At 54.8% G+C, this 24,974-nt stretch overlaps 1 protein-coding gene across 7 annotated transcripts; it reads left to right on the top strand.

The window, feature by feature from the left end:
- The first annotated feature begins 4,619 nt into the window (after positions 1 to 4,619).
- On the top strand, positions 4,620 to 18,399 carry TAL1 (TAL bHLH transcription factor 1, erythroid differentiation factor). Of its 7 annotated transcripts, none has more exons than XM_024739302.1 (4): positions 4,620 to 4,728; positions 7,464 to 7,625; positions 12,293 to 12,387; positions 16,081 to 18,399. In XM_024739302.1, exons 3-4 carry the CDS (start codon positions 12,324 to 12,326, stop codon positions 16,533 to 16,535), a joined length of 519 nt encoding a protein of 172 aa, XP_024595070.1. In that variant the 5' UTR covers positions 4,620 to 4,728; positions 7,464 to 7,625; positions 12,293 to 12,323; the 3' UTR covers positions 16,536 to 18,399. The 7 variants fall into 7 exon arrangements, 6 of the variants coding, with proteins under 6 accessions (XP_024595070.1, XP_024595072.1, XP_024595069.1 ...); XM_024739304.1 differs by lacking the exon at positions 4,620 to 4,728 and adding an exon at positions 5,571 to 5,804; XR_003002462.1 differs by lacking the exons at positions 4,620 to 4,728; positions 12,293 to 12,387; positions 16,081 to 18,399 and adding exons at positions 5,832 to 6,579; positions 7,003 to 7,181; positions 9,092 to 9,656.
- The last annotated feature ends 6,575 nt before the right edge of the window (positions 18,400 to 24,974 follow it).

Below are 24,974 nucleotides of genomic sequence, written 5' to 3'. Positions count from 1 at the left end.
TGTGGTATGCGGGCCTCTCACTGTTGTGGCCCCTCCCCGTTGCGGAGCACAGGCTCCGGATGTGCAGGCTCGGCGGCCATGACTCATGGGCCTAGCCGCTCCGCGGCATGTGGGATCTTCCCGGACCGGGGCACGAACCCGTGTCCCCTGCATCGGCAGGCGGACTCTCAACCACTGCGCCACCAGGGAAGCCCACTCCCAGAGTTTCTGATTTAGCAGGCTTGGGGTGAGGCCTGAGAATTTGCTTTTCTAACAAGTTCCCAGGTGATGGTGATGGTCCCCTTTGAGAACAACTGAATTAGAGTGAAGTCCTTTCCATCCCTGAGCATTGTGATGGCAGCGCTGGGTTTGGCAGCACAGAGATGACTCTCCCCACATCTCAAGCTTGGAATCCTGGGCTCAGATGTGCTTACTGAGGGGGTGAGGTTCTTCCAGGGCAAGGAATGGAGACAGTGGTCATATGGAGGTAGAAGGGGGAAACAATGACATCTCAAATCAGAGTTTTTACTGTTAAAAATAATCCTAAGAACAGTATGATGTATAGACAATTATCAACTCCCTTGTACAGATGAGGAAAGTGAAACTCAGAGATTAAGTAACTTTCCTGGAAACATACAGCAGGCAAGTTGGGGAGCAGGGTGGGAACTCAGGACTGCCTGACTATTGTAATTCTGCTGCCCTAGGTGTGCAATCTGACCCCACCACCTACCAGCTGGGTGTTCTCTGCAAGTTGCTCAACTTCTCTGTGCCTCAACTGGCTACCTGCAATAATGGAGGTAACGGTAGTCCCTAGTCACCGGGTTGTTGTGAGGATTAACTGAAATTAATATTTATGAGGTGTTTAGGACAGCACCTGGCACATAGTACCACCATATACGTGTACTGAAAACAAACCTGGCTGACCACAACGGTGCACACACACTGCATCCCTCCAGGGGACAAGCTCTGGGGAGAAAGCTCAGAGATTGCCTAGGACGCAGAGACAGGGTAGGCAGAAAACACTTGAAAAAAATTTAAAGCCTCGAATCTGGGGGAGAATCCGGCCTTTGGTGGGGGTAGGGGACAGGTCGGAGAGTGGCGACGACGCCCTCAGGCCCAAAGCCCCAGAGCCGGGCTAGGCTGTTCTCTCCAGGCTGCTCCCTCCAGGACCAGACTCCGGACGCACAAGTCTGGGTCCCCACGTCCCCTCCCCCTCGACATCCCCAGCCCAGGAGCTCCGGGTTTCCTGCCCGTCCGAGGCCCCTGCTTGGGGCAGGCGGAGGAGGGGTGGCATTTCCTGGCGGGGCCGTGGGCAGCGTCACTCGCTCCCGGACACTCGGACAGCGCGCTGATCGACAGGCACCAGACGCTATTTCGGGCGGCTCTCGGCTCAACGCGCAGTTTCCGTTTTTTCCATCGACCGTCGGAAACGGGGAAAGGGGGGAGGGGAAAGGGGATAGACGTCACGAGCCCTCAACCCCAGGCAGGGAGTTGGGGGACAGGTCAGGATGGCTGCCAGACTGTCAGAATCTGGAGCTTCGAGAATAGAGGGGGATGGGGAACATCACCTCCCCTCGCGTCTCTCTCTCCCCGCTCGGCAGGGCTGACAAAAGCCTTGCTTGTCCAACAGCCTGTAGGTGCCTCGAAGGCACCTAAACTCAAGAAATTTAAAACCAAATGCAGAATCCCTCTCCGTTTCCCTTGGCTTCCAAGCCCCCATCACCTGGAATAACACTCCCATCTAGGCAAATACAGCCAGAAACCCAGAGGGTTCCTGGATTTCTCCTTCCCCCTCATCCCTCGAACCCAATTCTTATAAACCCGATTTTGTATCCTAAATACATGTCATCTGCATCTGCCTCTTGCCATCTCTCCTGGCGACACCCTAGTCTACGCTCCCCCACATACCCCTTCTCCACCGTGCAGCCAAAGAGCTTTCTAGAAATGTAAAGCTGATCTTTTATAGGACATTACGCACCCCCTCTAACCTAATGAACAAAATGGTGCCCCCCTCCAAATTCCTTGAATTGTCCACAGCCTTGCTCCAGCCAGTACTGGACTCTTCTCTATGCCTTTCATGAACCTCAAGCCCTTCGGTTCCAGCCCTTGGCTTACCTGGAAGGTTTCCAATGCTCACTCCTCTACCTACCCTCAGAACCCACTCTCCGATCTCAGTCCAGGCATCAGTTTTCAGAGAAGCATTCCCTGGATGGGCTCTCCTTTTTTTGGAGGGGCTCAAAGATGTGAAATGACTGGCCCAGTGGTGCCACAGCCCAAGGGTGGCAGCGCTGGGCTTTGAATTCAGAATTATATTTAGTGATGCAACCAAGCAAAGACAACAGGGACCAGGGGAGGGAGAGATGAAAACCAACCCCCGTTGCAGAGAGGCTTCAAGAAGGATGGAGCAGAAAGACTGAGTCTTGAAGGATGGATGTGAGAGGAGAGGGTGCGGTAAAGCAGAGGCTGACACATAATGGAGGGTGAGTTGAATTTGATAGCAGTGGGTGATGTAGCAGAGGCTGACACATAATGGAGGGTGAGTTGAATTTGATAGCAGTGGGTGATGTGTGGCTAGAGCCGCGGGGAGAGAGATGGGGCTGAGCAAACCACAGAGGTCGGTCCCCTGAGTCCCTGCTGAGCAGTTGGTGTGGCTGGGCCAGGGGAGGCCTTGTGGCAAGTCCAGGAATTAGACTCTTTTCCTCAGGACATGGGTAGCCCTTCTCCCATGGGATTCTGTAAAAGTTACCTGTATCCACATGGCATCCCGACTTCCGCCAGAGAGCATGACAGGAACAGAGGGAACAGGCTGCATTGGACTAACTGTATCTTCACGGAGAGTTGCCTGGTGGCCAAGGAGGGGCCAGACTCAGACTGCAGCCACACTCTGGGCTCGGTCCTCGACTGGCACTCGGTCTGTGAATTTTCAGGCGCCAGAAGGAGCTCAGAACCGGAGATGCTAGAAGGACAAAGCAGCCTGGCATGTTGGGTAGAGCTGTGGACTGGGAACTGGATAATTGAGTTTGGGTCTTGGCTTCTCCTCTAGGTCACTGTAAGCTTTGGTCAAGTCACATCTCCTCATGACCTAATTTCCTTCCCTATAAGGATAGACCAGAACTCCTGTGTGCAAGTGCACGTGATGTCATGCTGGGCTCCAGGCTAGTAAGTTTCCACAGATTATTGCCCTCACCACCTTTTAAAGAGCATCTTATATAATCCTCATAACAGCTCTCTGAGGTGAAACTGAGGTTTGAAACTAAGTGACTTCTATTTATTTAGTTAGTTTTGGCTGTGTTGGGTCTTTGTTGCTGTGCGGGGGCTTTCTCTAGTTGTGGCGAGCAGCACGGGCTTCTCCTTGCAGTGGCCTGTCTTGTTGCGGAGCATGGGCTCTAGGCACGTGGGCTTCAGTAGTCGTGGCTCGCCGGCTCTAGAGCACAGGCTCAGTAGTTGTGGCGCACGGGCTTAGTTGCTCCGTGGCATGTGGGATTTTCCCAGACCAGGGATCGAACCCGTGTCCTCTGCATTGGCAGGCGGATTCTTAACCACTGTTCCACCAGGGAAGTCCCTAAGTGACTTTGGGACTCCACCCTAAAAGAATGAACCCAGATACCCTCCACGGGCTGAGCCCATTGCCTACCCCTCACTGAACCCAGATTTCTAGGACACAGTACAGATCTCAGCTCCTTCAGTGAGTTGAGCCCAGATCCCTCCTCCAAGCCTAGGCTCTAGCTGAGCTCAAGAGGACTCTGGTGCCAGATTTCCATCAAACCCAGGTTCTACCACTCACTAGGTACGTGACACTGGGGAAGTTACTTTCACTCTGCCTCAGTTTCCTCATCTGTAAACTGAATAATTGCACCAACCTCTTAGGACTGTTTATGAGAACTAAATGAGTTAATATTTGTACCCTGCTCAGAAGACTGCTTCAGTATCGAGATTAAAATGTTAAATTATGAGGGGAGGGATGTTTCCCAGCTCTGGGCTCAGCCTGAAACTCGGTATAATGGATATTTTAAACTCCGTTGACACCAGTTCTGCCTCCATAGAGCCTCTTGGGTGTGACCTCAGTCCCAACATTCAGGCAAGCAGGCTCCATTTTAGAACAGAAAAGAGCCAGGGTTGAAGCGGGTGAGAGTCGGGGGGAACTGGGAAGCTTTCTGGGATAAGAGGAACTGCCCATTGAAATCCGAGTATCCAGGACACTGGTATGAATGAATGTCAGGGAAGGAAGGGTTGGATGTGATCATTTTGGTGGTGTGGTCTTGCTGGGGTGAGAGTCGTTGGAGAAATGTGTCTGGAAGGCCGAGGGACTGAGGTTGTGGGGAGCCCGGGTTCCCGAGAGGCCTCGGGATCAGTAATGAGGCTGGACCCGGCGGGTCCTAGACAGAGCGCCCGCCCAACTCTCTCCGTGGCGCATTACGGAGACGGTCCCAGAGCCGCGCAACCAGTCCCCACTCCCTCCGGTGAAATTGCCAAATTAAAATGAATCATTTGGCCCGTAATGGCCGAGGCGCTTATCGGGGGCGAGCGGACCCGCGGCAGTGCCTTATCTCCGCGGCACACACGGCCCCCGCCCGCCTCGGCCCATGCTAACGAGGCCTAGAACGTGAGCGGGATTAGAGCGCGGCGGTGGAGGAGACGGGCGCGCCGCGGCGCGGAAGCGGGGGACTGGGGGGGGGGGGGTGGGGGAGGGCTCGGCACTAAGGACCAGGCCTCAAAATGGCCATACGCGTACCCCCTTAGCGGCAAAACGTGAGCATTCTGGCCTTTTTCTAGGGGCAGGCAACCTGCAACCTCCCACGGAATCCCCATCCAGTTCTTCCCTCTTTTGCCCGCTCGCAGAAGAGGTTTCGCTCCTTTTCCCTCGGTTTCTTTCGATGGGGGGCATTTTCCACCGACGCCCTTGAGCTCGCCGCCGCCGCCCCTCCCGCCTCGGAGACTCTCTTCCTTCCTTCCCCTTTTCCTTACGCAATATACAGAAATGCGCGAGGCGGTGGTTGGTTTTCATTTCTCCTTAGTGGTTGTGTGCATGCGGTGGGATTGTGAGAGGGAGTGTGTGAGCTGTGGGCAGTGTTGACTTCTTCTGAGTGTGGTCTTCGAGGCGATAGGTTGTGTGTCCAAGTGTGATGGTGTTTGCCCTCTTTAGGGTGTAGATTTGAGTTCTCCGCGGCCCTTCTGCGTTTTCATCGTTGTATATAATTATGCTCGTTTGCCTTCTTGACATGTGTGTTGGGTTGCTTGGCCTTTGCGATTGTGTTTGTATGGTCTCGTTGTTGTGTCGGGCGTGTGTGAGCCTGACTACGTTGGGTTGTGCGTCCCTGAGCGATTGCGTTTGATCGATTTCGTTGTGTCGTGCTGGACAATGTTTGGGCCTGACCGAGTCGGCTTGTGGGGCAGTGTTGGGTTGTGCTTACTTCGCTTCCCTTCTATGGAGCTGGACCGCGTGTGGCCCTGTCCGCACCGGGTTGTGTGCCTGTGTGCTGGTGTCCTTTGGAAGTGCGTTTGTAAATCGCTGGGGGGGTGGAGGGGAGGGCGAGCGAGCGAGAGATGGATGCGCAAGTTGAGGAGGCGGCATGGGGGCGGGGAGAGGGATTTCACGTTTTATTCCAAATTATGATGTATTCGGAAGCCAGTGTTGGCTTGGATGAGCAGCCAGATCAGCGGCTGCTCTGTCCAGAGGCCACTCTGTGCCTCGGTGTTGGAGGGGTTGTTAGTGAGTGGGAGGCTCTTCCAGGCTGGAAGCTGAGCAGCGCTCGCGGAGGCCAGCGCCTTCAGGCCGGTAGCCGCCAGCTTCGGTTCTCGCCGCATTCAGGCTTCGTCCATTTCTGGTCAGTTTCGCGGGTACGGCCGCCGGGGTCTGCGGGAGAGGCCCGGAAAAGACAATGGGCGCGTTCTCCAGGCCTCGCGCCTCGGGTGGGGACCTTCGGGATCAACTACAAGGAACATTTTTCTACCCCCTCCCCGGGTGAGCGACATTCCCGCGTGGGTCAGGTACCCGTCACATCGATGACCGGGACCGGGCTTCATGGAGGGACGGGGTCAGTGCTGCCCTAGCTCCGAAAGAAAGGATTTTGTTTTGCCAGTTACTGTGGTTGCTAATGTCATCATCATCACCACCACCACTACTACCACCACCACCACCATCATCATCATCATCATCGTATTTTAATTAAAATAATCGTCCAGGAGCGAAGCGGCGTGTCCCTTTTAGCTTCTTCGGGGCGATAACAAAGCAGCGCGGGTTTCCTCCCACCAGCGCTGCTTTTTAAACTGCTGGGTTTGTGGTAGGGAGAGAAAATGGAGAGAGGGACGAACACAGAGACTCCGTCCTAAAGCAGAAATTAAACCCGACCTCAGACACCGGGCGTGACTGGATTCCTTCTTGTTCCCACACCTCCCCCCTCATTTGGATTAGAAGAGGAGAAAGAAAATCTCCCGCATTGGACTGAAACCGCAGGGAATAATTATTACTGTATTTCCACTAAAGCCGGGGCAAAAAGGAGGTGGCCTTAGCAATTAATCCAAGACTTCGATGTGTGACCATAAACTGGACAATTTAGGCAAAACAAATTAAACAAACCTTCCGGAGGGAGGGAAAAAAAGGTGAACTAAATTTCACTACCGCTACACCCTGGGAAGCAGTACGGGATTTATTTTTACCCTCCGTCCTTTCCTTGTTTATTGCTGAAAAGAATTACTAAAATTCTCCCCTTCTCTGATGATCTGAACACCGATAAATCGAAAATCTCGTGTAGGGATTGTTGAGGGAAAGGCGAGGGCCTTTCCTTTCTTTCTTTTTCCCTTTCTTTTCTTTTCCTTTCTTAATCTGTAGGAAGAAAAAAAGAAACTGGGATACATCAGATATCCCCCCACCCACCCCTTTCTCTGGGATCTGCGCCGTTCAGACTGTATCTCTTCGGGAAAGTAGCCTTTGGAATTGGGTTCTGGTTTCGCTTTGGGTTGGAGGTGGGCAGGTGAGAGTCATGGAGAGAATGGGGTCCTCAGAGGTTCTGTCCCACCGACCAGGGTCTGAAGATTGGATTCCCCTTTTCGGACACACATCCCCCTACCCACCCATGCCAGGCTGCGGACGACTCCGCGCTGTGGCCACAGCTCCGGCCTGACTTCGGTTCCCGAGCCAACGGCGTAGACGAGTCTGCTTAGAAAACAAATGGCCACACTGAACCAGACATCCCGGTTGGAGGGTCCGATAATGTTCCGGGCAGTCTGCGGCTGGGTTGTTGTTGTTGGACTAGATAGTTATTCCTGATTGGTCAGGTGTAGGGTTCTTTTTTATGGGGGTGCGGGGGAGGCTTCAAACACCTGCAGGTTGGGGGCGGAAAGCTGCTGGCGATTCCCGGGGCGGGTTGGCGAGGACATGAGGTAGTTCCCAGCCATTGACCCCCATTTCTCTCTCTCCCTCCCTCTCGCCCTCCCTCTTTCTCTCCACCCCCATCTTTCCTGGAAACTCGCTTTGGGCGCGGCAGACCGCCCAGGACCGCACCGCGGCCTAACTGCCGGTCTCTCAGTGAGAGAGGGGGAAAGCAAAGACCCCTTCCACAACCTGGACCTCAGCTCCTGCCCCTCTCCCGCCGGAGGAGGAGTGGAGATCCTATGCAGAGGGGCCGCTCTCTCTAAATATGCCCCAGGTGAGTTTTTGGGGGAATAGTACTGGTGGAAACAGTCACCAGGAAGGCCTTGGGTTCTGGCCTGAGGTGGGGAAATCTTGGGACAGAGGACAGTCCAGTTTCAGATTGGGGAGGAGGAGGGGAGGACGAACCCAGAGCTGGGAATCCGGGATCTGACTCTGCCACTGACTGTGGCCTCTGTGCCACTGTGGCTTCCAGCAGGGCCGTTTCCTGGCCCTGGGTGAAAACCGCTAGTTGGGTTTAGTCCCCCCTCACCCAAGGTCCCCCTCTGTCCTGGTTCCGTGGACGTTTCACAGGGCTCATAACTTTGGGGCGGCTATATCCGGATAGCGCAGGCTGTGTGCTCCCGGGGCTCTGGCAGGAAGAAGGCCGCAGCCATCCTGGCTAACGCAGTCCCAACTTGGGTGGGCCCAGGCTGGGGCCTAAGGCCTAGGGTGGGGCTGCGTTCAAACACCCCTCCACTCCAGTAGCAGCGGGAAAGTGGTTCTGTTCATGGGCGATTTTGGTTTGCGTGCAGGCTTGGGGCTCCCCCAGTGGGTCATGCGGGTGTGGATGCAGTATCAGGGACCAGAGGCTGTGTTTAAGGCGGCGGCTCTAGCCGGGGCATGGCGGAGGCTGTTTTCACATAAGAAATTTTCCTTGCTGGGAATTGGGAGCTGCCGGAGACCAGGTGCCTGTCCCCCAGGAGCTCTCGGGTTCCCCTGTCGTGTTCAGACACACATGGAAGTTATGTGGCTGGCTGTCTGGCTGCAGGAGATGAGCCGGTGTAGGGGGCTTCGAGCTGAGTCTTGGTTGCACAAAGAGGAGTTGTAATGGTCCAGTAGTCTAGTGCTGTTCGGTTCGAAATCTGAAACCTTCTCACCCCCTTCTTCATTTTCCCTAATAAAAATAAATAAACATCACTCAGGCTTTCCTTTTAATAATCTTAACCAAAGCCAAGTGATGGGATTTAGTCACCGACCACCGAAAGTGCTTGTGAGTTCTCTGGCAGCTTCCTCGAGAGCCTGGCCCTCTGGCCTGGGTGATCCTGGTTGCAGATGACCCGGCAGGGTTTTCCTGAGGTCCTGGGAGGGGCGGGGAGAGGTTGACCACAGACCCCTGGGGACCAATCATAGGTTTTTTGGGGGGGGGTGCTCAGAGATATAGATATTTATAGGCGTCTGGAGAGGGCATTTGGGGCCAGAGTCAGCTCATCTGAGATACGTGCTCCCCCTGCCCCTCTGGGGTCCGCTCCTACTCAGAGTCTCGGAATTAATCAGAAGGTACAAATGTGTCATATGGAGAGCTTGAGCTCATTCTGCCAATTGCTGAGTGAACGCTTTGTCACTCGGTTAGGAGCTGGGACTTAAGCACGTGTCACTGGGTGCACAACGGTACCTGGGGACAGTAAGGTAGGGAGCCAGCTCCTTGGGGTTTGTACGCTTTGCCGGAGGACGGTATATTTCTAATGCGTTTCACTGTTGCAGGGGAGCCAGGAAGTCTCCAGTGGTATACCTCTGGTGCGTTTCTAGTGGCCGCAGTGTCTTGACGGTCGGTCCCATTCTGTGGATACAGACAGACCTATTGTTTCCACCATGAACATAAACTCGTTTCCAATGAAGTGTTGTAGACCTACTGCCTTTGCAGCCAGGGTGCACCAGGTCTGGGGTAATTTTGTCATTTGGGGGCGCTGCCCATGGGGCTGGCAGAGCTAGGGCAGGAGCTTAATCTGAATGGTGATTCTCCATCAGCTGTGTGTCCGGTGGCCATTGAGCCGAGCTCCTGAGGAGGTTTCAGAAGGTCGGGTCTCTCTTCTGGGGTGGGAGGATGGTTCCCAGGCCGACTCCAGTCCAGAGTGGTGCAGGGGCAGAATGGCTGCCAGGAATGATCAGATGGACTCTGCTTGGTGCTGAGTTGGATTTTTGTGTATTTGTTTTCTGCTACAAAATACGCCAATTATATAATTCCAACAGCAGAAATCTTATTTTGAACATCTTTTGAAGCCTGTTGAGTTGATTATATTTTTATTGTCTTATTAAAACTCACAAGCATTTCCCCACTCTGGACCCAGAGTCTCATAGTTTTTCTGTTTTCATTCTTGCGGGGGTGGGGTGTGTGTGTGTGGTGGGTTTTGGAAGAACTGGAGGGAGCGGTAGTGGGGAGTGGAGCCTCTGCCTGCGGTCACCCAGGAGTATGGTTGAGGAAGAGAGGACTGTCCTTGGCTGGAGGGGGGCGGGCAGGATATATGAGAGGGTGTATATGGGAGGATAACAAAGACAGAGACTGGAGTTCGAGTCCTGCTCTGTGGCAAACAGGCGAGTGTGACCTTGGGCAAGGTAGTCTCCTTGCTGGCCCAGTCTCCCAGTCTATAATAATGTTTGAGCATTTGCACAGTGCTTTTAAATGCATATATGAGGTACACCTCCCATTTCCCAGAGGACAACACCGAGGTAGGAGAGGGGGATGGGGGAGTGCTGGAGGAGTTCAGCAGCCATCATGACACCCCTTCGCCCCACACTCCTGGATGGGAGCCCAGACCCCAGTGGCCTCAGGAGCACCCTTTGAACGTCGGGGCTTCACACTGCCTCAGGCAGGCTTCCCTTCTAGACCCCACCTCACTTTTGAGTTCAGCTGAGCAGAAGCGGGTATATATAGTGTGCGGGGAGGCATGGCCGGGATCATCTTCTTCCCTTCCTTATGTCCCATCTCCAGTCCCGGGAGGAGTAAAAGTAAAGGGCCACTGGGGTTTCTGGCGGCTACACAGAATACAGGTGGATTTGCGGAGTGTAGACGGACGCCGCCCCCGCAGGGGTGAATATGTGTTGAAAGGGAGAGCTGGCTCCTCCGGGTAATTCTCTGCCAGCTCTGATCCCTCTTGAACACACACCCCCACCAGGTTTCTGGGTGTATGTGTGTGGTGGTAGGCTTGGGGCAGGTATTGCTGAAAGGCAAGGGAGGTTCGAAAAGCACCCCACCTCCGCGCGACAGGTTCCCCGCCAAAACCAAAAGGGAGGCGGGAAGAACACGGTCGGGGATTTGTTCCCTCCTCTTCCCTTGCGGCCTGAGAAGGGGCACGGGGTGATATTTCTTTCTCGCCTCTTTCTACATTTCCTTCCTCCTTCCCCCCCCCCCCCCCGCCTCTGTTTTTCTTTCGCTGGTTGTATTCCTTTTCTTCCAATGTCTTTGTCGTCCTTCTCCACCTCTGTCCTTTTGGCCCTCAGTCTCTGTCTCCCGGGCACCCTCTTCTCTTCTCCCAAACCAGAGGCCCCCTTTCCCTCCTGCCCCAGCACTGCGGGCGGGTGTGTGTCCACGTGGCGCTAGGTTTGTCCGTCTCTTCTCACGTTTCGGTGCGTGAGTTTCTCTCTGCCTTTTACCCCCTCCCGCACCCCCCGCTCCGATTCCACCCCACGTGGATGGGCTGGGGGCGGTGGTCAGAGCGGGTGTCCGCTTGTCTGTCTGCCCGCAGGATGACGGAGCGTCCGCCGAGCGAGGCGGCACGCAGTGTTTTTTTTCCCCCGGGGTTGGAAAAGTCTTGGCTGGAGCCCCCGTGCAAGTGAGGAACGAGCCCTCTGCTAGTGTGTGTGTGTATGTGTGCGCACGCGGGGGGTGGTGTGCAGGTGTCTTGTTAACGCGGCGTGCTGGGAGCTTGGAAGCCGAAGAGGGGGAGTACCGGCATGCGGCTGGCTGTGAGCAGAAGCGCGGGGCGCTGCCTGGTGGTGGTGGTGGTGGTGGGGTGGACAGGAGGAGTCTGAGTGTGAGTACCAGGAAGGAATGTGTCTGAATGCGCTCCGCTGTGAAATTGTTCTGGAAGCTGCAGCCCTCGGTGGACAGGTAAGAGATGTGCATCTGAGGATGCTTGCAAGAGGGCTCCCTCCTCCGAAACTCCCTGCCAGGGACCGCCTGGGGAATAGATCCCTCTCTCCTCTCCTGAGCTCCTCTGCCCCTAGCTGCGATCTCTGGCCAGGACCTGTGCTCCCTTTGGTGTGAGGGTATCCATTTCCCTGCTGGGGCCACTGAGGTGGTGGAGAGCAGGAGACACGGTTGGGGTGGGGACAGGAAGATGAGGCAGGGAGAGACAGTGGGGGGCAGTCGGTGAGTCTGTGGGACACTGGAGGAAGAAGCTACGGAGAGTCGAGTGGGTAATGGGGGGGCATGTCAGTGGGGCTGAGTCAGGGTTTCCTGTCTGTTGTCTGTCCTTGGGCCCCATGGGGCTGGAGTGAAGGTGGGGTGAAGTTGTGGGTAAGGGACAGGGTGCCCTTATGTGGTGCAGGAATTGCACACTGCCAGGTGTGAAGGCCGTGTCTGCCTGTGTGAGCACCTGTTTGGGAGTGGAGGTGCCTATGGATTGTGCGCTTGTATGTGGGGGGTGTATGTTCATTTTTGTGTTTGCTTCCTGTGTTCACCATTAATTCTGTGTATGTGTGTTTGTGTGTGTCTGAGTGTGTGTGTGTAGGGGTGTGTGGCCACCCTCCCTTTGTTTGTCTCACCACAGAGAGAGGCTGGGGGTGTGGTGTGTGTGTGTGTGTGTGTTTCTTGCTTCTTCTATCCCCAGTTCTGATGTGAAGGGACCAGGGTTGCCCTTGTTTTTTGAGGCGGGGGCTCAAGAACATGTGGGGAGGATCTGTATGGAGCCCCTCTCTCCCCTCCACCCACATGTGATCTTGTGATCTGCCTGCTCCCTCCCACAGTGGGTTCTTTGGGGAGCCAGATGCCTTCCCTATGTTTGCCACCAACAACCGAGTGAAGAGGAGACCCTCCCCTTATGAGATGGAGATTACTGATGGTGAGTCAACCCCCCGCCCCACTTGTGTACTCACTCCCTCAAGGTGTTAGAACCCTGAAGGAGGGATCATCGGGGACTACTCCCTAGGTGTCTCACATAGATGGGCAGCTTTCTGGGAGCCAAGAGAAGCTGTTGAAGTCCTCGCCCTGTTGACCTGGGACTAGGGGAGGTCATGGGTGGGGCTGGGGGTTTACCATGGTCCTGGGAAGAGAGTGCATGGGAGTGAGGACACACTGTGGCACTTAGCCCAAACCTCCACGGTCAATTGTAGTCCCCACTCTAGCTCCATTCCTATAGTTGGTAAGGATCCCCCGGGAGGGCAGAAACACACAGTGTTTCTAAGTACCAACCTCCAGGGATTCTCTGTATCTCCTCCCAAGTCCTTTTTGGAATCTGAAGTCTTCTCCCTGCCTGGAATTGCACCTTTAAGGGTCTTGTCCCAGGGCCCTGCAGAGTGGGGCCCTCTTGTCCCCTTTTCCACACCCTGAGCTGAGACTCGGTGTTCCCTTCCTGACATCATAGATTCTACCCTGCTCCCTCCCTCCCTACGACCCCAAAGGCCTCAGCATTTTTAATGTGAACTACCTGAGTAGTCTTTGGCCCCGAACTTGGGGGAAGGAGTTGGATGAGTGGGAAATTTGGAGGACCCCCTCCCTCTTCCCAAGGTTGACTAGATGTAGTAGAAGGGGCCCAGCACCAGGGGGCAGGAGAGCAGGCTCTTCAGAGCCGAGGGACTTCCTGGAGCTCCTGGTGCACACCAGAGGCCTTGGAGCCAGACTGGGATTTCTGCAAGCTGCTGGTGGGAGGGATGTATATTGAGCTGGGGCTTCTGGAGGGGATCCCACTGTGGTGTTCTGGAGAGGAGGCAAGCTAGCATCTGGACAAGGAACAGATCTCAAGAGATCCAGCCAGCCTGGGGCACAGGGGTGTAGGGCCGGGAGGGAAGGGTGTTGGAGTGTCAGTGCTGCTAGGTTAGAGACAGGAGGTGGGTGTACCAAACAGGAAGTAGGCAAGACCAGCCCTGAAGTTCCCCAGGGAAGAGGCATTTTCTACAAAAGTCAGAGACGACAGAAATCAGGCACAGAGGAAGGGGCAAGGGGTGAGGGTTTGGGGGGAGTGCAGGAGTGTAGACAGGCGATTACCCATGAATGATGCCAATATTTACCAAGCACCTACTCTGTGCCCTGCCAGCATGAGACAGAGGACATGGAGGGAGGTACAGACTCAGGAAAGAGGAAGGTGTGGAGAGGTGGGTGGTTCTCTGGAAAGGACCAGAGAGGAATAGACAGAAATGGAGGTGAAGGGAAGGGTGGAGGGGTGCAGGATATGCCCACAGGATTTTGAAAGCAGAGATTTAACCGAAAAGAGTCCATAAAAGTGGAGCTAACACAAGGTCTAAAGCCAGGACTCGACGTGCATTCCTGTTGCTGAACTTTTCTGGGCCACCGTTTTCTCATTTGTAACGTAGGGAGAATAATAGCTTTCTCACAGGTTGTTGAAGGAGTGCAGTGGGGTAAAGTGCTTTTAGGGCCTGGCTTGGGGTAGGCACAGCTTCTGGAGTCTGTGTAGCTCTAGTTGTGACAGCGGCCATAATGCCTCTCTCCCCACCTAGGAGCTCCCTCAAGATCAGCCAGCTTCAGCCACAGAGCAGTGGTCCTCCTGGTGGCACAGCTGAGGGACTCCCCTCTGTCTGTCCTGGAGGCCAGAGAACAGCAAGTTATTTCCTCTGAGGCGCCCAGGGTGGGACTGCCCAGCAGGTGTGCTGTGTTTTTCCCAGCCTGGGTCTGGCCGTTGGCAAAGAGTCAGCTGGGCTGGGGCCTGCTGGAGTTTGGAAAGATAGCTTCTGAGGCACTGTGGGCAGAGGATGAGTGATTCTCCCTGGGGGAAACATGGTGTGTGTATGTGTGTGTGTGTGTGTGTGTATGTAAGACTGGTGTGTGTATGTGTAAGAGATGACTAAGCGGGAAGTGTCGGCGTGGATGAGCTGGGTTGCAGAGGCAAGGTCTGCCTCCATCCTGGCCGCCGTCTCCCTAGCTGTGAAATGAGCAATGGGTCTTAGGTGATGTCTTCTCTCCTACCCAGCTTTCCACGTTCTGAGATCCGGTTCCAGGGTCATCAGAAGAGGGCAAGCAACCATCCCAGTACTGGCAGTTCCTTCAGTGCTCAGAGCTTCCTGAGGACTGCCAGGAGCTGGCTCTGTGCCTCAGGGTTGCGGAAGGAAGCAGCCGCCTCAGCCCAGGAGCCTGAGAGCACTAGCGGGGCGCTCCTCTGCCTTTCCTGGCTTTGGGAATCCCAGGTCACGCTTGGACATTTAGTGCAGTGCTTTGTATACCGTAGATGCTCAATACATGCACACTGGTGTCTGCCCCTGCTCTGCAAGTCTTAGTACATGAGCGCTAGTGAATACTGTTCTAGTCTGTGATCAGTGCACTGTAGACACGGGGAGACGGAGGCAGCCCTCCGACGCCTGCCTAGAGCCTCAGGCCATGCCTGTGCATGGCTGTCTCTCCACTCCTCTCCTGGGGGAGAGAGCCTGCAGTGTAAGTCATTTCCCCACCACTCTCTGCTCTCTCCTCCATTCCGTACCTGCCAGCATGATCAGTTGGTCAGCAAATATTTATTGAGCTCCTACCTACTCTGTGCTTCCATCACCCTTAGAATAAAATCCCTACATCTTACCGCAGGGCCCTATGGGATCTGGACTCAGGCTACTCTGATCTTACCCACACTAATCTCTCCGGGCTGGCTTCAGCCATTTTCCAGCTCAGGGCACGTGCACATGCCCTTCCAACTTCCCTTCCTGTGTCTGGCTGGCTCTTCTTCGGCCTTAAGCTCTTCCCTTATAGATGTCACCTCCTCCACAAGGCTGTCCCCAACCACCTCAGGTAAACATGGCCGCTCCTTTCCATCTTTCGTTTCCGTTCAGCTTCCCGTTGGTTTGGTATTTGTTTGCTGATGGTCATCATCTGTCATCCCCGTTAACATGTAAGCTCCACGCGGGCAGGGACTCTGTGCACCTTTATTCCTTAATGCCGAGCACGGTGCCGGTTGTCAGGAAATAACTGATGAATGGATAATAATAGCTAACGCTTATTGAATGTTTCGTCAGAGCCAGGTATCATCTTAAGTACTTTAACTGTATTAGTTGTTAGATTCACAAGACAATCTTATGACTTGAGTTACTAGTGTTATCTCCACTGTACAGGTGATGATTCTAAGGCACAGAGAGTTCAGGTAATTTGCCCAGAGTTACTATCTAGGGAGTAATAGTCAGGAGTTGAACCTGGAACGTCTGGCTCCAGAGTTTAATCTTTCTAACTAGTGCCATATGGCCTCTTAGCACAAGTGAATGAATGAATAATATATGGTTCCTGTCCTCAAATGTCTCACAGCTCAGAGAGGGGCACAAACATAGAAACATACAGTGATGATCAAGAGTGATGGAGATTACAGGATCATAGGGCCATGGTGGTTGGTTAGATCTGTCTGGAGGGGTTGAGGGAAGTTCTCAGAGAGGAGGAAACCGATAAACAGGGTTTTGAAGGACAAGTAAAGAGTTTTCTGAGTAAAAGGAAAGAGGGCATTCTGGGTTTCCCAAGTTTCCAGGTGGATGGCTTCTCCGCTTCCCCTTGGGGGAAGACGCCCTGGGGCGTCCCCGGCCCACTGTCCTAACCCCTGTCCTCCTACCTCCAGGTCCCCACACCAAAGTCGTACGGCGCATCTTCACCAACAGCCGGGAGCGATGGCGGCAGCAGAACGTAAACGGGGCCTTCGCTGAGCTCCGCAAGCTGATCCCCACGCATCCCCCAGACAAGAAGCTCAGCAAGAATGAGATCCTCCGCCTGGCCATGAAGTACATCAACTTCCTGGCCAAGCTGCTCAATGACCAGGAGGAGGAGGGCAGCCAGCGGGCCAAACCCGGCAAGGACCCTGCGGTGGGGGCTGGTGGAGGGGGTGGTGGCGGAGGGGGCGCTGCACCTCCAGATGAACTCCTGCAGGACGTGCTGTCCCCGAACTCCAGCTGTGGTAGCTCCCTGGATGGGGCAGCCAGCCCGGACAGCTACACGGAAGAGCCGGCACCCAAGCACACGGCCCGCAGCCTCCATCCTGCCATGCTGCCCGCCGCGGATGGAGCCGGCCCTCGGTGATGGGTCTGGGGCCACCCAGGACCAGTCGGGAGGGTGCCCTCAGGCCACGGGCACCATGGGCTTTAGGGCAGGTGGGGTGAGGATTGGGCAGCTCTGAAGCAGGGCATGGACTTTTGATGAGCTTTCCTTGTTGTCTGAGCTGTGGGAAGTCCCAGCTGCCTCTGGGGCTGGCTTTCCTGTTTCCTGCCTCAGTAGGAGAACAGAAAAATGGAGCAAAGTGGTAGGTACTTTTTATGAAGATGGCACGGTCTTCCCCCTTTTCCATATCCCTAAGACTTCTCAAGTAAGAGGCTGGCGTGGCGTTGCTTTTGGCCTGGCGCACGGGAGCCCTGTCTTGGCTGAGACCTGGGGTTGTCAGCTCTCTCCTGTGTCCGGCAGCCTCTGCCTCGCCTTTAGCCCCTCCCAAGCTCGCTGGGGTGGCTTTTGTGGCCACACTGTCCAAATATACAGGTACCCAATAGCTGCCCATTTCTTGAGCCCCATCTTCACCCAGGCCCCTGTTGGTCCGTCCAGCTTGCCAGTGCTGCAGAGAGTCTCAAGCCTCGAGGTGCCTTCTTCAGGGCCTGGCTGAAGAAGACAGCCAGTGGACAGCCTGCTCTCGACTAGCTGGGCCAGAGGGTCAGAAACCCAGAAGCCCTTACTCCTTGCCCTGGGAATCGAAGCTCTGCTTTCTCCCCACTGAGACTTGCCTTCCTCGTCCTTGTGGCTGTGGGGACTGAGTCTGCGGCTGTGAGCGTGCCCTGTGAGCTTTGTTCGAAGGCAGACAAAGGAGAAATGATGAGAGTGAAATTGAGCAAGAGCTATTTGGGGCAAGTGGGCTTCAAATCGCGGTGGTGCCTCAGAGCTACCTGCCTGCGTCCTCAGCGACACCACTGTTCATGCAGGGAGCAGATGCCAATGTGCTGATCGGTGTGTGTTGGTGCTGAGAGTAGACGTGTGGCCCCATCTCGCGTTCTCCTAGCTCCTCAGAGGGGCCTCCCTGCTGCAGGATGTCTGTTTGCTGGTGGTCTGGTCTGGGTCCTGAAACTGAATCGACAACAAACTCTGTCCTATGAATTCCTGGCATTTGGGATTCTGCTTGACTTCAGGTATTTGTGGGATCTCTAGGTCTTGATATGACCCAGGATCTAGCCCCACTTCTAGGGCCTGGAGAGCCCAGTGAGCGACCAGGCCCTGGCGGAGACCCAAACACATCGACATTCACTTAGCAGAACCTTCGGCATCCCTGAGCGCACAAATTTTGGTCATCCAGGGTGTGTATGGGAGGCTGGCGTGACGCGGTAGGAGTGCTCCCCTCCAGAAGCTGTACATGACATTTTTGTAAATCAAATCCTTATCTTCACCTTTTAAAGAAATACTGCCACGAGTCCCTTGGTAAAGTGGAGAATCCTTTTGTAGAGTGGACTGCTGCCCCCTCATTGATCTCCCGTGTCGATCCAGATGGTGGGACATGGTTTTCTTAAGGTGACGCCTGCCTGTGACCCATATCCCAAGCCCCTGGAACAAACTGCACACGAGTCCTACATACCTGTCACTGTGCCCTCAAGTCACCCCAGCCGGCTCTGACCAGGCTCTGCCTTTGAGGTCAGAGGGGAAACAATGCTCAGACTTTGCCCCGTCCATAGCAAACGTTGAGGAACCATCGCTGCGGCTGTCGGGAAAGGCGCTCACACCTTATGGGCTCCAGCCTGGTGGCTCGCCTTCGCCATGGCAGGACCTTGGGGACAGCCACATGTCCATGGGGAATGATCCCTGCTCTCCTCCCCTTCCTTTTAAGTTGTGCGAGGAGAGGTCCAGTTTGTGGGGGTGGGAGCAACATGGTTAACCCTTGTAGCGCTCTCTCTGTCCCATTTCATCCCCCCCCCCCCCACTCATGCTTTGCCCCCCCCCCCCCCAGTCATATTTTGATGAACATTAGGATTTGTTCCTTTCTGATACTTGGAAGCTCCTGTGAAAAATCCCATCTCTCTAAAGATGGAGCACCTGTTCTAGGTCCTAAGGCTGTGTTTGCTTCCGGTGGGTTAATTTGACCTGGGAGTGAAAAGTGGCCACGGTGAGCATAGGTGGATGGGTTTTAGGAGATGGATCACACGTTCTTTGAGGAACTCCAGCTACTGGCTTCCTCTTCTCTCAGACTTGCAGTGTGACCTGGAAAAGTTCTCTCTCTGAAAGTCAATTTCTCATAAATACGCTAGCTTGGCCTGTCTCCTAGGGCTGTGGTGTGGACTGAATGGAATCGTGAAAGTAGAAGCATTTTGAGACCGTACGGAACTCTGTCCCCCACTATCATTCCTGCAGTGGGGTTTCCCACCCTGAGTCCGGGACCTAGGCAGTGGGCCAGTCTGCCTGTCTGCATAGCATTTGGGTAATTTAGGTTCTAAACCACTTTATCCTGAGTTATCTAGGTTATCCTTATCTCTCCAGATTGACCTCATTTCAGTCTCATTCCAAAGCAAGGCACAGGAGGGAGACTAGAAAAGAGAGATGGGAACAGAGGCAGAATATGTAAAAAGTACTACAGCTACCCGAGACAGGCCTGGGTAGGGGTGGGCAAAGCTTCGTGTCTTTGTTAAGTACTAGAAAAGATCCATAATTTTCACTTTCCTTTCCAGCACCTCCCCCCACCATACTCTTCTCCTTCCTCTGCCTCCTCTTCACCCATGAACATTCTCCATCCAAGAATAATATCTGTACAAAAAGGAAAAAATGTAAAGAAAACATGAGGAGGACAAAGATGATTGTTAATGACTGGAGGGAATCACGTCTTTTAAGACAAATTCGTTTTCTTTTATTTGTAGTGGCAAACGACAAGATGGTACAACCTTTATCCTTTTCCGAAAGCAAAACAAAGGGCACAGCATCGGTAGTCAGCCGACAACTGTCTCGGCCTTTGGGGGTGGTCGTGTCGTACTTGTGATGTCAATGGTACGTGGCCCCCGCCGAAGGCTTGCCCCCCAGCCCATGTACATAGCGCATCGTTCCTGCGGGCGGGCCCAGCACTTTCCGTCAATGTTGTACTGTACGTGATGCATTTCGTTGGTCTCTGCATTTTTCTGCAGAAGAGGAGTATCCGCTCCAGGTACCTTGACCTTTGTACAGCCCAGAGGCCAACACTGTGGGCGTGTGACTCTTTAGCGACAAAACCCATGTGGTGATGATGTGTGTATATATATATAAGGATATATTGGGAAGATTTCTAAATAAAAGTTTTACAAAGGGGCCTAGATTCTGTGCTTGCGTGTTGCACCCCTAGGACTGAGAGTTGGGACATTAAAGGAAAGGCGTGGCACGAACCTGTCTCCCCTGAAATGGGTTCTCCCGGGGTGGGCTCCCACCTTCTACCCTGAGGCTCCCCCCTTAGGGTTTCTGTTCTTTTCCCTCTGCCAGGCCTCACGGAGGGGGGCCTCTTCTCAGTGCTGTGCACGCACACTTCGGGCACGGGGCCTCGGGCCGGAGAGTCTTCTCTGCGTGTCGGGTTCAGCTCCGTGGCTGGGGCAATGGCTTTTATCATAGGTTCAGGACAGATTAAGTTTTCACCAGAGAATGGTCCCAGGCTCCCCAGTGACTCAATGGAGGCTGCTCTTGAGGATTGGGGGTGCGGGTCTTACGTGGGGCTCAGCGACAGAGGCTGAGGCTTTGGGAGCAGTGAGTGGAGGCTCAGGCAGAGAGCCGCCGTTCGGAGGCAGGGACTGTGGATGCCGGTGAGGCCTCTGCATGCAGACTGTTGGATCTTCGGGAACCTCAGTAGGTCAGGTAGGCACTTCCAACGAAGTACCAATCCTTCTTTCTTTTGTTCATTTAGCAAATATTTATTGAGCCCCTATTGGGCCAGGTATCGTTCTAGGTTACTAGGATCTAGCAGTGAAGAAAACCAAGATCCCTATTTCTGTGTCGCTTAAATTCTAGGAGGGAGACGGTAACCCACAGACACACACAGCCATATGAATATGTTGATTGTATAGTAGGTTAGAAGGTGGTTAGTATTAAGGGAAGAAGATGTGCCAAAGGGGGAGCTCAAGGGGCCCACAGATAACTTTGGCTCTTTTGGGGTGAGCCTTGCTCATCCTGCCAGGCTCTGATCTTGGCCGCCCCTGTTCCGGGGGTGCTTCCAACCGTTGCTAGGAGGGCAAAGGCACAACAGGGCGTGGGGACACTGCTCTGGCCTGTAGGGAAGCTCCTCGGCTTTTGAAAGACGCCAAGTGTGCCTCTCGCCAGCCCAGAGCAAGGAGGTCCCTGGGCAGAGAGATGGTGAAACTCAGTCATGGGATGGGGACACCAGGGGGAGTGGGTTGCAGGTCTTGGCGCTGGTGGTGGGAGCAGCGTGGTGAAGGGACATGAGAGAGAGACAGGGCAGGGCGGTCAGAGGAGCAGGAGAACTACTGGCAGCGTGTGAGTGTGGGGTGTCAGAGGCTAAGGCCAAAGGGTGTTTGGGAAAGTGGTTAGCCAAGCCCAAGGCAGCCGAGAGGGCAAGCAAGAAAAGGTCTGAGAGTGCTGGCTGGATCTGGCAACGTGGAAGTCACTGGTGGCATTGGTGAGAACAGCAGCAGGGGAGGGGTGGAGGCAACAGTCTGACTGTCGCGGACACAGAATCGGAAGGGAGGAGCACCCGTTTCCAGGAGGACCTTTCTCAGGAGAGAGCGAGGCAGTCCATGTCCAGAGAGCTCAGGAAGAGCCCATCAGCCCATCTCTGCTCACCAGGCAGAGACTACGAGGCCATCGACTGCCCAGGCTGGCTGGTGCCCCATCTCCAGATGGGGAGACTGAGGCCAGAGAGAAGAGGAATCTTCCCAGGGCCACACATCCCTAGGACAGTGGCAGACGGGGCAGGGCCGGGCCTCCTGCCCCACCCCTCCCCCACCCCCCCAGGCTGTGCCTGTGAGGGGGAGGGGCGGCCACGGGCCTTGCCCACATTGTCTCTCCAGCCTCATTTCTCACCACTCCACCCTTCGTTCTCTCTGCTCCTATTTCACTAGCCTTTCTGCTCCTGCTACTATTTTTTTTAACTGTCCAGGTTTTGCACTTTTGGTTTCTATCCATTGTCTGTTCCCACCCTCCTTTCATCTAGGTAAGTTGCCTTCAGCATCAGGAGACTGTCCTGACTCACTGGGGTCAGCTGCCTCCTTTGTGTCCCCACAGGCCTTCCTTCACTCTCCGTCTCCTTGTCCACTTATCTGCTTTCCCACTAAAACACGAGCTCCTTGAAGGTGAGGCCGTACCTGATTTGTCTGTTCGCCTCCAGCGCCCTGTGTCAGACCCGGTATGGGGCCCTTTCAACATTTGCTGAATGAAGAGGTTCCCCTGCATGGAATCTCTCAGCTCGGTGTTGAGGCCAGCGTGGAATGAAAGGGTAGAGGGATGGATGGGTGGGAGGCTGGGTCATTACTGCAAAGATGCCCTCCGCCTAAAACCGTGGTCCTGGGCTGGTCAGGGGCAGACGGACAGCTCCACCCCTTTGGGCTGGTAGAGGACCTTGGGCTGCTTTGGTTGGTGGATAGGAAGGTGGGGTATGTATTTTCTCGGGTTGGGCCCCCCTAGCCTGGTTCTCGTACTGGATCCGGGTTGGGGTGAGGTGGGTATAATGAAGATCGGGAGGCTGGTGATCTGGTCTGTTCATAGCAGCCTTACCTCCCCATGCTGCCCACTCCCCTTTCCCCAGCTTGCAAAACAACTAAGTGTTCCCCAGCAACCAGCTCTCCCCCTCTGGCTGTGTGACCAGACTGCTGGGGACGGGCCCTGGTGCTGGGCACAGTGTCCAGCAGTAGAGGCTCAGCCATCATGACTGTAAGGACAGGAGTCAGTCAAGGTCACCCAGGCACCCTCTCTATCGTCCAGAGGAGGAAATGAGGCCCAGAGAGGGTATGGGCTTCACCAAGGTTACACAGGATTTGAATTCAGGTCTGATCCAGAGCCAGTGCTCAGGGCCCCTCAGGAGAGGAAGAAGAAATGGCCAACAGGTAGTTAGTGCTCTTAGAGCAGGTGGGCCTGTGCTAGGCTGGGGGCAGATAGCAGCTCGGTGTGTCCAGCAATCTGCCCAGGACCATGAGCAATCAGTGTGGGCGCTGGAGAGCTTGCCGATAGCTACAGGCTCGGCTTGAGGACAGGCTCGCGGGCAGTGAGGACAGCTGATGTGGTGTCAGCTCAGGGAGGGGGAGAGGCCAGGACAGGAATGGGACTGAGCAGGAAGGGCAGCAGGGCCACAGAAAGAGCCTGGCCTTTGGGGTTAAGTTCCAGGGCTGCCGCTTCTTGTGCCTGCTGTGTGACTTTAGGTAAATCACTTAATCTCTCTTAGTCTCAGTTTCCTCATCTGTTAAATGAAGTTATTAACATGTATCTTACAGGACTGTCATGGGACTTCAATAATATATGTAAGTGCTTGTGTCTTGTAGAAAGAACCATTACTGTCGCTGGAAATGGGTTTGGGATAGGGCTGTATTTGGAATGGCAGAAGAGAGAAAGAGGACAGAGAGAAAGAGGACAGAGAGAAAGAGGGGAAGTGGGGGCATTAGTCATTCACAGCACCAGGAATTCCTCTGGACCTGCCCCATGCTGGGCAAGGCTGGGGAGCCAGCAAGGGATCTTCCTTGTCCCTGTCCTCAGGGGGCTTGCAGGCTGGGTGGAAGTGAGATGTAGGGGAAGAGATCCAGAGCATGACAACCCTGGAGGCAAGTGCTGTGAGAGAGAGGCCCAGTGGGTGTGGGAGACCTGGCTCTGGCAGTGGAGGCCCAGAGTAAATGTTTGCTGAATTGGAGGAGCCTGGGAGGAGGCTGGGGAAGGCTTCCTAGAGACAGTGTCATTTCCATTCTTCTAGGTGCCTCTGCAGGTTCGCACAGCCTGTCCCGAGCCCCAGCATCTTCTCTCAATGGCAGAGGCAAGCTGCTCCAGGGATGCTGGTCCTCCGTCCTGGAGGCCCTACTCTTGTCCAAGCCACCTGGGGCAGGGCTGGGCTGCTGGAGCTATCCATGCCCACCAGGACATTCCCTCTGGCTCCTTCTTTCTCTCCCCACTCACTTGGTCAGAGCCCTGCCTCCCTCCCCAGCTCCTGGCCTTCTCTGTCCACACAATAACAGGATGTGATCCGTTCGAAGAGAGGAAGTGGGGAGGACGGGCAGTGCTGATAGCGAGGTTCTGACTCTCTGCTCTCCGTGCCTCCCCTCCCCTCCCCTTTGGACCAGCCCCTGAGGCCGCCTCCCGTCCAAGGCCCTGCCTGCCTGGGCCTCTCTCCGCGTTGGGAGGGATGAGTTTGGGGTCTTGAGGCTTGACTCAGGCCTGTGTAAGCCCACGGAGAGATACACACTGGCCCTCTGCACGGCCTGCCTCCTGGCTCTGGCTTTGCTGGCCTGTCTGAGATGCTGAGACTCAGGGAGCCTGGCCTGACAAGCTCGGGACTCCAGGGTGTTTTCTGGAGTTGCCAGAGCCTGTGGGTGGGCAGGTGGTTCCCTCAGCATCCATGAGCAGGGCTTCACCCACCGCCTGTTTCCACGTGGGCCTGATCCAAGGCAGCAAGGCGATAGGGTCAACCAAGAGGTCCTCATCAAGCACTGACTCTGCTCTGCCTTGCACAGAGCGTGGGATAGGCCGCCATACGGGGAAACTGAGGCTCCGAGAGGCAAGCGGAATGTCTAAACTCAGCATGAACTAGGAGCTAAGCTGGAGCTAGAACCCAGCTGTCCTGACCCGCAACCTGGAGCTGCCTCAGCCCCTTAGGCCAGTGCGGTCCAACAGAACTCCGTGGTGATGAGCACGTTCTATCTGCCCTGTCCAGTATGGAGGCCTCTCGATCAGAGCGTGCAGCTCTCCGGCACTTGAAATGTGGCTTGTGCGTAACTGAATTTTTAATTTTGTTTAATTTGAATTAACCTTGATGTAGACCTGTTAAACTACCATCCCCTCAGGGAAGAGCCGGTTTTGGTAGAGCGAGGCCAAGGGTCCTGGCCCCAGACCTAGGGAGCTTGGGAAGAAGATGTTGGTCACCAAGGTTAGCCTCACCTGTGCTCAGCTCAGCAGTTTATACCGAAGGGCTGTGCTTTCAGCTCTGCCATCTCACTGACTCCTCCCAAGAACCCGGTGTGAGGGGACAGTCACTCCCATTTCCCAGACGAGGAAATTCCGAGGTCAGAGAGGTTAAGCGACTTGGCCAAGGTCGAGTGGCTGAGAGAGAAGCCCAGCTGGGATTCTGATCCGGGCTGTTTGGGGAACCTGTTCCCTCACCCCAATGCAGATGAGCCCCTGAATACTGCCGGGATTACTGAGAGGGGCACCACCCAGTCCCTGGCTGTTAGTGTAAGCCTACTCAGAGGAGCCATCAGAGGAGGGCTGCCCCCCATACGTTGTTGGGGGGAGGTTTTGTTATATGTTATTTTGTGAGTCCCTGTTATGGGGGAGACACAATCTCTCCTGACTCAGTCTCAGTTCTGCAGATGGTGATCTGAAGATAACACA

The sequence above is a fragment of the Neophocaena asiaeorientalis genome, unplaced genomic scaffold, assembly GCF_003031525.2.
Source record: "Neophocaena asiaeorientalis asiaeorientalis breed wild unplaced genomic scaffold, Neophocaena_asiaeorientalis_V1.1 scaffold138, whole genome shotgun sequence".
Classification (NCBI taxonomy): domain Eukaryota; kingdom Metazoa; phylum Chordata; class Mammalia; order Artiodactyla; family Phocoenidae; genus Neophocaena; species Neophocaena asiaeorientalis.
Note: the sequence above shows the minus strand (reverse complement) of the source record. Positions and strands in the feature narration are given on the sequence as shown.